Genomic DNA, 11,274 nt, shown 5'->3' on the forward strand with positions numbered 1-11,274 from the left:
TCCTCAATTGCGGCGACGGTCATCATTGTTGTGTTGATGCTCGCAGCTGGGGCCGGGAGCTCCTGTGTCGCCCCTAAATCAACATAACACCACCTCCTGCCACACAGTTTGTCTCTGGGGGCACCAGTGACCTTGCAAGTAAGGCAAGATGTTGGCCTACGCCGACATTGACGAGGGTAAGTGGTCCTTCACGTCGCAAGAGGAGCTCAATCTTAGAGTCGTGGTGAGGGGGGCAGACCTTAGAATTAGAAACGTTAGGATTAGATGCACTAGCGTCTTAAAAGTACTGTAGCATCATTGGTATAGCATCTCTCGTTTGAAAGGTTCTTGTTATCTAACCTGTCATTTATCTTGCAGTCGTGATAGGCTATTTTATTGTTATTTTTAAAGGTAAGATCTTCCGACTTGATTATTCCCACAGCCTTTACATTGCTTTTTCATTCTATAGTGTGATATGACTGCGTTTTATATGTGGTTTCCCCTTTTATATTTTAATTTCTTTTGTAGCACAGGAACTGGAGCTTATTTTCATTAAACATTATATTATTATCTACTGCCCATTGAAAGACTTGATTTACATCAGATTGGAGGTTTGCTATGTCCTCTATATTGTCTGCACTCATAAAAATCCTCTCGTCATTTGCAAAGGATAATACAGTGCTATAGTACTGTATCATCTGTATAGTACTGTATTGACTTGCCCAAAATGCTATGCATGTTAGTGGCTGTACAAGAATGTAAGAACTCTTGTATGTATAAATAATTATAATAATAGTGAAGACAGTAGGAAGAAAATGTTGATAAATAGAGGTGATACAATACTGTACCAATATTTTGACTTAATTCCTGTGCTGCCTTATTAACTAATACCGATACGCTGATACTATGAAGGTATTTGCTGACCTGTTTCGTGATCCAGTACTGCTTGGATATCACTACTGAAATTGTTGTTCGTTTGTCATTTTTGCCATCCAATAAATTACTTTTTATTGGATATACATTACATGATTTTTTCTTTTTCAGATATAGCCTATGGTGATGAAGATGGAGATGAAATCTCTCCAGACATCTGGCAGGAAGCCTGTTGGCTTGTTATTTCCTCATACTTTGATGAGAAAGGTCTTGTTCGACAGCAACTTGACTCTTTTGATGAGTTCATTACCATGACTATCCAGAGGATTGTTGAAGACTCTCAAGCTATAGATCTACAAGCTGAGGCTCAGCATACAGGCGGTGAACTCGAGACTCCAGTAAGTTGTTTGAAGATATCCTGTGCTAGAAATATATTTTAAATATCGTGTTAGTATAAGATTACCAGGTGATTACAAATATTTCTAACATGTAATTTTTAAAGTTGATATCTTTAGATAATATTTAGATAATTTTAAGTTGTAAATAAATGAGTTAGACTACTTAATCCTCAAATAGAAAAGTTTTGGCATTATCCATTGCCAGTAACAAGAAACTAGTTAGGCTTACTGAGGTCTCCCATGGCAATTACTGGACTTTCCCAGGAGATAATCCACAAGTCTCCTAATTCCCAGCTCCCAGGTACTTATTTACTATTAGGTGTACACAGGCATCAAGTGTAAGGAAATGTACCCAAACTTCTCTACCTGGAAATTGAACATGGATCTAATTGGTTGGGAGCCAACTATTGTACTGTATTATGCACTAATCATACAATATGTTAGCTTACAACTATTAACCCCATAGTGGTATTGCACATATAGCCTATGGCAATGAAGGGTCCTGGTAATACAGTCGGGTTCATTCTCGACTCACAATCAAGATTACCGGGTTTGAATCCTGGGCGGAACAGAAATGGTTGGGTGCGTTTACTGTCACTTAATGCTCACCTAGCAATAAATAGGTACTGAGGAGTCGGCTTGTTGTGAGGTTGCATCCTGGGGAGGATCTAGATATAAACCTAATATGTACTGTATACTGTATATACAATTGCTTCCTGTCTCCCAACAAAATTAACTATTATGATTAATGGGACAAATAATTAGAGTACCCAGAATTGGTATTCATGACTGTTCTTGCCACAGTTAAAATCCTAGGTATGTGAATTGGCAGGAATTATAGTGATGTATGGTATCACTGTCAACGGGATTGGAATAAATTTTGTGCAATTGTCATAAAACCTATAAGACTCGAATAAGTCTGTGGTAATTTAACCCGATAGGTCAAGATAACTGGTCTCTTGATTACAGTATATGTGAAATTGACATTAGAGCATTATCCGGCTTACACAAAAAGGACACCGCACTTGACAATCTCAATTGTTTGTGCATATCTGTATACAGTAGTTGTATGTATTTCCACATAGCTGTAAACCAATTAAATTGACTTTATTATACCTTTTCAGCATTGTAATGTGATTAGTGTGTTTACTGTAATACATTTTTTGATCATTGTTGTGGTTAACTGTGATATCTTAGTTACCAAGAAATAAAGTAAATTTAATTAATTTAGATTGTTAGCTTTCTTTCTATACCACACAAATTATTTCAATAGACAGTATTTTTCAAACAGGTACGTGGAACCCCAGGGTAACTAGTGGTCCCATAAGCGATAGTAATAAATAAGATACAGTAATTCTAATTATTATGCTGTACTATATATGTAATTATATTTTTGAATAATATTTGTATTTAGTTTTTCTCATTAACCAGTATCAAGAACAGAGACAGAAATTGTCTCCTTTCGGTTAACAATGACATCTGTGTGCATCTAAATTACAACCCGGAATTCTTTCAAGGGTGCTAAGGTTGAGAAATGCTGCACTAGACTATACAATATGAATATCATGTGTCCCTAATTTTTTTTCTTATTAAAATTATCAATTTAATTTGTAAGTGTTAAAGATATGAAAATGTAAGTATTTACTTGTATGATAAAAGTAGTGTGTTTACTGGTCCTTTTCACCAAAGCTGATGTTGGACTCGTGAAGCTGGGGAACACATGTGGGAGAAACTAAATAAAGTAATATTTTAGTTACAGTATCATAAATTTCAGTACAGCAACATGTCCTCACATGTAATGCTACATAATTTACCATTCTGTTTAATTCATTGCTGTTCATGAATATAATTGCCATTTTTGTCTTGCAGCCTCGTCACTTGCTGAAATTTGAACAGATTTACCTGAGCAAGCCCACAAACTGGGAGAAAGATGGATACAACTATAGCATGATGCCCAATGAAGCACGATTAAGGAACCTCACCTACTCGTCTCCGCTCTATGTTGACATAGTAAAGACAGTCATCAGGGAAGGGGAGAAGCCCATAGAGCAAAAAGAAGAAAAGATTTATATTGGTTTGTATTTTAGAAGTTTTCATTATTATTTGAAGTTTAGCTGTTATTGATCTTCCCGAAACATGTGGTGCCATTATTAACGATCATCATTCTTTCTAAGAATGCTTTATCAGGCCACGAAGGTTCTCGGTTCGTTAATACTATAAATGTGAGTTGTGGTTATTTAATACTATAAATGTGAGTTGTGGTTAATGCTTGCAGATAATATCCAAGCACATGAATCCTTTCATATGCATGGAGTGAGGTGAGAACATTGCCATTAGTGGAATATAATGGTTCAGGGTTGTGTACCGGGTATGACTTGGAAATACAAAAGTTGGTGATTAAGCAAATTTATTCATGTATGGAATCCTAACAGAAAAGGAAATGCGAGAAAAAATATTTGAATGCACGTATGATTAGTGCAACTGGTGCCAGATTGCAAGACCCAAGGCGACACTTGATCCTCAATCTTATGACCTACTTTGACCTACCTTGAGATGGTTTTGGGGTTTGGCGTCCCCGCGGCCTGGGCCTTGACCAGGCCTCCTCGTTGCTGGACTGGTCAACCAGGCTGTTGGATACTGCTGTCACAGCCTGATGTATGAATCACAGCCGGGTTGATCAGGTATCCTTTGGAGATGCTTATCAAGTTCTTTCTTGAACACTGTGAGAGGTCAGCATCCTATGGAATGCTTACCCTTACCACATTGCTCTTGCTTAGTCCTCATGTATTTGGGCAAATTGTATATCAAATTTTGTCAAGTACCTTATTTTCATACTTGAAAACCCAGGATTGACTGAGCAGTGGGCTCGTATTGTGAACTTTTTATTCATTACATTTACTTTCAACATTTCTTGTGTACATGTTGGCCGACTGGTGCTTTATGCTGCCTTGTGGGGTGCTGTATGCAGTTTTATGACATAAAGTTATCCCTTCTGCCTTTATTTTAAGTGCTGGGTTAAGGGTCAGTATTACCTGAGGTGTGTGTGGTCTGCTTAGTGTAGATTTTGAGCCTGTTTCATGCACTCAGCAGACCCTTTGTTGGGGACAGGTGGGCCGTACCTAGGTTTATCGATGTTCCCATAAGTCAATTGCTGACTTTTTCCAGGATACAACCCATAACAGTTGTCTAACTCCCAGGTACCTAGTAACGGGTAAGTGAACAGGCACATCATGTGAAAGGAAGTTACCATTTGTTGTGCCTGGGGATTGAACTTGGGTCCCTCAGTTGAGTTGAGGATGTACACCTTTGTGCTACTAGGCATCCAAGCAGAAGCAGCAACCAAGGTTAGAGTCCCTTTACATTTAATTATAAGTGCTGATGGAGTCAGTTTTCACTCGGGTTCAGCAGATGAATTCTAGTCAAGTTCTTGAGATTGGGAGGTATTACTTGAATTAAGTTTTTTAATTCTTTGATTGCTCCTGGTCCTAAGCATCTCTGGTACTTGCTCATGTAGGTGCATGTTGGAGTGTGGGTTTTCTGTTTATCCTTAATTCTCAGTGTTTGTCTTGGTGGCTGATAACCCACTGGAGCTTTCAACTGGTCCCACCATTGTGTGGAGGGCTTTTCAGGCGAGAGTAGTTTAGTAGTTATAGCTATAGAGTTTCTGTTCAGAGGTCATTTATGGAATGTGGGGAAAGAATGCCATCTTACTATACAAATACTATATAGTGTAACCTCAAAAATTCAGGTCTCGGTATGATAGAAATCTTAAATACAGTATGTATAGATTTTGTTACTTGAATCAATACTTTAAAGTTTGAAATTGTGACTTTAACTTGGAAATATTGGATTCAATAGGAGAAATTTTAATGTTACACTTTGGCCTGGGTGTTTAGGTTGTACGGGTACTTATTTTTATACGTATAGTACTGTATATATTTTAAATACTGTTCCGAACACGGAGAAAAAATATATAAAATAGTAATTTTTTATTTGGAAGTTGGTCTTTTTTAAACTAAAATACTTCTATTGTAATAAAATTTAATTGCAGGTAAGATCCCCATTATGTTGCGGTCTACATACTGCTTGTTGAGTGGCCTGACTGACCGTGACCTTCACGAGGTTAACGAATGTCCTCTTGATCCTGGTGGCTATTTTATTATCAACGGCTCAGAGAAAGTTAGTACTGGATTATAATTAGTTTCTTCCCAGTTTATTTCAACTACACTAATTAGTTTATGCTGATCTTTCTAGTATACAGATTTTAAATTATAAGTGGTTAAATTAGGAATTCCCCCAGTCTAGAACAAATTTGTTTTGTGTATATTTATTGTAGTTCATCCTAAGTTATGATTACAATTTTTCTGTGTATAGGTGCTGATTGCCCAGGAGAAGATGGCGACAAACACCGTGTACGTGTTCAGCATGAAGGATGGCAAATATGCTTACAAATGCGAAATCCGCTCCTGTATTGAGCACTCTGCACGACCAGTATCCACTCTTTGGATCAACATGATGGCTAGGGGTGGAAGTGTAAGTCATCAGTCTTTCAGATATTTTGTCAATAATTGACTGGTTTTATTATAGAAAAATTTAACACAGAAGACACGAAAACACCAAAATTGACTGAAAATAATTCTTCTTTTAAATCTGAAATTCTAACACATCTGAAAGGGATCTGAATGATCCAGATTTTTAAGGTTGTACTGCATGACTAAATGAACTAGTAAGTGCTGTACATCAAAGGAATGATCATGTATGTACAAAAGTTGAAGTGAATAATTGAATTTCCAAAGTGATTGGAGTCTGGAAGTATCTCTAGCATCATGATAATCTCTCCTGAAGTTTGATTTTTCTTTTGTAATCTGTTACTGTACTGTACCTGTCATGCAAAATTCAATATAATGAGTTGTTTAATGTGTAGGCTCTTAGTGTATACTGTTTGTTGTCAACATTATTTTTCTCCACAGAGTGCTAAAAAATCTGCTATTGGTCAGCGAATCATTGGTGTCCTGCCGTATGTGAAGCAGGAAATCCCAGTGATGATAGTGTTTCGTGCTTTAGGCTTTGTAGCAGATCGAGATATTCTTGAACATATCATCTATGATTTTGATGATCCAGAGATGATGGAAATGGTGAGTTTATTACTTTGACTCATTTTGGATATTAATACTGTTTATATATGCTGTATACAGTATGTAAGTGCAACAAATCCTCTCCATGAAGAAGCAACCAGGTTGATTTCCAGATTTGACATAGCTAATTCTGCATTGCCGAATATGACGTTAAAAAAAAGGTTGTTTTTATGTCATGTGTGAAATTATCAGACCTCTTTCATTACCCATTAAGATTTTAAATGATGAAATAATGCTTTAAGAGGTTTGGGTTACAAATAAGGCTTGCATTGTACACATTTTGTAATACCTGATTGTGTACAGACCATGGCTTCATTCAAAATGAAAATGAAATGCAAGTTGTCAGAGATAATTTGGAGTTTGTAATGGTAGTATGAGAGGTAAATTAAAGATTTGAGATAAGTGTACACTATTAATACAGTACAGTGAATCCTCACTGCTCCAGTGTATTTCTGAGCAAACCCTACTCTTGAATCTCCTACTCAATTCAACATAGATTTGTTAAAAAAAAAAAAAAAATTGTCATGCTCAAAAAAAATATTAAAACAAAATGGAACACTTTTGTGTAGATTTTAATGCTAAACTGTTAAATTTTTAATGTAAAGTTAAAGCTAATGTGTTCAGTTTTTTATTCTAAACATAAATCAGAATGAGCTTTGTTTTGTGCCCAGTTCACCCTCTCTTAAAAAAATATGAAGATAAGTGGGAACAGCCTGTTACAAAAGTGCCCGACAACTATTACCATGTCAGATTTTGCCTATCTTATCCTGAAAGCTATTTCATAAAAATCCAGATAAGCAGGACTTGGCTGAAAGTTCTTGACAGACACTGGCTTGAAAAAAAAAAATTGCTGAAATCATTTATTTAAACTGGGGAATTATGTATGGTATTAAATTTTATAGAATTAGCAACTCTTAATGCAGTACTGTTGTTCATCCAATCATTTTATTTCAAACTTTATTTCCTGTGTTTAAATATTACTTATATTGGTCTCTTTATACCATTTCCTTATTTTTCAGGTAAAGCCATCTCTGGACGAAGCCTTTGTGATTCAGGAGCAGAATGTTGCATTGAACTTCATTGGTGGACGCGGTGCTCGACCTGGTGTAACAAAAGAGAAGCGCATAAAATATGCCCGTGAGATTTTGCAGAAAGAAATGTTACCTCACGTTGGTGTATCAGATTTTTGTGAGACAAAGAAGGCATACTTTCTCGGGTACATGGTTCACAGGCTTTTGCTTGCAGCTTTAGGTCGACGAGAGCTAGATGATCGTGATCACTATGGAAACAAGAGGCTAGATTTGGCCGGTCCTCTCATGGCCCTACTTTTCCGAGGGTAAGAAGTTAAAGGACAAATTTTCTTTCCTAATTTTGTATGGCTGATTCTGGTGTATTTAGTATTTTTTAAAACATCGTGGTACAGTGTTCATGTATTTCTCTTATTCTATCATTCTTGCTGCACCCATAATGTTTACAATTTAAAGAGGCTGGAAATGACTAATAATGACTAAATTCTTCACATTCCATACAAGTAGTTCATTAACCCTTACACTACCATCAGTGAAATGCTTTTATTTTTGGTCTCTAGTGGTGTACAATGAATGAACGGTATCATTTTCTTTTTCATATTAGCAAATTATAATTTTTTGGCCATGGTTTTGTCCTAGAATAATCCTTATGCATCTGGCAATTTCCATGGAGAGTTTAAGAAGCCAGTGGGGAATGGTTGTAAATGCCCTCTCCCAGGGCACCCAGTGTACATGCATGTCCCCCTCCCAGGGTACCCAGTGCACATACATGTCCTCTCCCAGGGCACCCAGTGTACATGCATGTCCCCCTCCCGGGGCACCCAGTGTACATGCATGTCCCCCCTCCCAGGCCACCCAGTGTACAGGCATGTTTGGCAGTACAGTACTGTACTGGTTTGGCTTTCTTCAAATGGGCATTGCAAGATTGTAGTACACCGAGGAAGAAACAAAGCTGTGGAAAATTAACAAAATTAACCCTAGCCAGCAAGTGCAAGTTGGAAAGTATAAGGGAAAAAACGACCTCCAAATCCATTGTGTTTACTTATCGACTTGAGAATGGTCCAGGATGGACCGAAACGTCGCCGTCTCTTCACTTTCTAGTGTGTGGTTTGGTCAACAAGTGCTTACTTAAGTAGCAAAAGTACATTGCAAACTTGATTCATTGTTAAGTGTGTTTGAGGTTCAGTTTAGTAAAGGATGTGCAGTACTGTAGTACAGTACATAGTTTCAAAATATTGGGAAGAGTTTTGTGCCCTCCCTTAAATAAATGTTATTGCCACTTCTCTAATTTCATTCCAGCAGTTACCAGTACTAAACTAAAGAAGGCATTTCACTTTAGTACTTTCAAGCGTCTCATAAGCGCGCACAATTTTTTTTCCCAGGTTGTTCCGGAATTTGATGAAAGAAGTTCGTATGCATGCTCAGAAACTCTTGGATAAAGGTCAAGAGTATGGGTTGGATGCTGCAGTTAAGCCCAAGCTCATTACTGATGGGCTGCGATATTCTCTGGCCACGGGCAACTGGGGAGATCAGAAGAAGGCTCATCAGGCCAGAGCTGGTGTCTCACAGGTGAGATATATATCTGCATTTTCTCGTGTAAATGTTGGCCAGCTGAGCTTTAAAGATATAAAAGATATTTTTGTGAGTGTACATAGATTAATTGCAGTTATAAGATAATATTTATTCCCATATAAACTTATGTTGGCTAGAAATTACCTGTGTGAGTAAAACCTGAAATTTCAGTATTACCTGAAAATACTGTGTTATGCTATCAGTGAAGGACAAGTTTAACCCTTAAAATGTGGTTATCATATGGTGATCCCTGGGGTAATGTGATTATTATTCGTTGATTTTAGTTAATATCACCTAGTTTTTATGCAAATAATATAAATATGATTATAATATATATGTGTGTGTGTGTGTGTGTGTGTGTGTGTGTGTGTGTGTGTGTGTGTGTGTGTGTGTGTCTGTGTCTGTGTGTGTCTGTGTACTCACCTAATTGTACTCACCTAATTGTGCTTGCGGGGGTTGAGCTCTGGCTCTTTGTGTGTGTGTGTGTGTGTGTGTGTCTGTGTGTGTGTGTGTCTGTGTGTGTCTGTGTGTGTGTGTGTCTGTGTGTGTGTGTGTGTGTGTGTGTGTGTGTGTGTGTGTGTGTGTGTGTGTGTGTGTGTGTGTGTGTGTGTCTGTGTGTGTGTGTGTGTGTGTCTGTGTGTGTGTGTGTGTCTGTGTGTGTGTGTGTGTCTGTGTGTGTGTGTGTGTAATTACCTAAGTGTAATTACCTAAGTGTAGTTACAGGATGAGAGCTACGCTCGTGGTGTCCCGTCTTCCCAGCACTCTTTGTCATATAACGCTTTGAAACTACTGGCGGTCTTGGCCTCCACCACCTTCTCACTTAACTTGTTCCAACCGTCTACCACTCTATTTGCGAAGGTGAATTTTCTTATATTTCTTCGGCATCTGTGTTTAGCTAGTTTAAATCTATGACCTCTTGTTCTTGAAGTTCCAGGTCTCAGGAAGTCTTCCCTGTCGATTTTGTCAATTCCTGTTACTATTTTGTATGTAGTGATCATATCACCTCTTTTTCTTCTGTCTTCTAGTTTTGGCATATTTAATGCTTCTAACCTCTCCTCGTAGCTCTTGCCCTTCAGTTCTGGGAGCCACTTAGTAGCATGTCTTTGCACCTTTTCCAGTTTGTTGATGTGCTTCTTAAGATATGGGCACCACACAACAGCTGCATATTCTAGCTTTGGCCTAACAAAAGTCATGAACAATTTCTTTAGTATATCGCCATCCATGTATTTAAATGCAATTCTGAAGTTAGAAAGCATAGCATAGGCTCCTTGCACAATATTCTTTATGTGGTCCTCAGGTGATAGTTTTCTATCTAGAACCACTCCTAGATCTCTTTCTTTATCAGAATTCTTTAAAGATTTCTCACATAATATATAGGTTGTGTGGGGTCTATGTTCTCCTATTCCACATTCCATAACATGACATTTATTAACATTAAATTCCATTTGCCAAGTGGTGCTCCATATACTTATTTTGTCCAGGTCTTTTTGAAGGGCATGACAGTCATCTAAATTTCTTATCCTTCCTATTATCTTAGCATCATCAGCAAACATGTTCATATAATTCTGTATACCAACTGGTAGATCATTTATGTACACAATAAACATCACTGGTGCAAGAACTGAACCCTGTGGTACTCCACTTGTGACATTTCTCCATTCTGATACATTGCCTCTGATTACTGCCCTCATTTTTCTATCAGTCAGAAAATTTTTCATCCATGATAGAAGCTTACCTGTCACCCCTCCAATATTTTCCAGTTTCCAGAACAACCTCTTATGTGGAACTCTGTCGAAAGCCTTTTTTAGGTCCAGATAGATGCAGTCAACCCAACCATCTCTTTCCTGTAATATCTCTGTGGCTCGATCATAGAAACTGAGTAAATTCGATACACAGGATCTTCCAGATCGAAAACCATACTGTCTGTCTGATATTATATCATTTCTCTCTAGGTGTTCTACCCATTTAGTTTTGATTAGTTTTTCCAATACTTTCACTATTACACTTGTCAATGATACAGGTCTATAATTGAGGGGGTCTTCCCTGCTGCCACTTTTGTAGATTGGAACTATGTTAGCCTGTTTCCACCCGTCTGCTACGATTCCTGTACACAGGGATGCCTGAAAGATCAGGTGAAGTGGAATGCTGAGCTCAGATGCACATTCTCTCAGAACCCATGGTGAAACGCCATCTGGGCCAGCTGCTTTGTTCTTACCGAGCTCCTTGAGCATTTTTTCCACTTCGTCTCTAGACACCTCTATGTGTTCTATGTTGTTCTCTGGAATTCTT

The 11,274-nt window shown here is 37.8% G+C and overlaps 1 protein-coding gene across 1 annotated transcript in view; it reads left to right on the plus strand.

The window, feature by feature from the left end:
• The first annotated feature begins 10 nt into the window (after positions 1-10).
• Positions 11-11,274, plus strand: part of Polr2B (RNA polymerase II subunit RpII140) — a 32,178-nt gene continuing 20,914 nt past the window's right edge. Inside the window, exons 1-8 of the mRNA XM_045752828.2 lie at positions 11-176; positions 1,024-1,250; positions 3,120-3,324; positions 5,302-5,429; positions 5,625-5,783; positions 6,221-6,385; positions 7,405-7,721; positions 8,796-8,982. Of these exons, the coding sequence (XP_045608784.1) occupies positions 149-176; positions 1,024-1,250; positions 3,120-3,324; positions 5,302-5,429; positions 5,625-5,783; positions 6,221-6,385; positions 7,405-7,721; positions 8,796-8,982 (1,416 nt within the window). The 5' untranslated portion in view covers positions 11-148. The remainder of the gene's footprint in view (positions 177-1,023; positions 1,251-3,119; positions 3,325-5,301; positions 5,430-5,624; positions 5,784-6,220; positions 6,386-7,404; positions 7,722-8,795; positions 8,983-11,274) is intronic.

This window comes from Procambarus clarkii, chromosome 48 (assembly GCF_040958095.1).
Source record: "Procambarus clarkii isolate CNS0578487 chromosome 48, FALCON_Pclarkii_2.0, whole genome shotgun sequence".
Taxonomy (NCBI): Eukaryota; Metazoa; Arthropoda; class Malacostraca; order Decapoda; family Cambaridae; genus Procambarus; species Procambarus clarkii.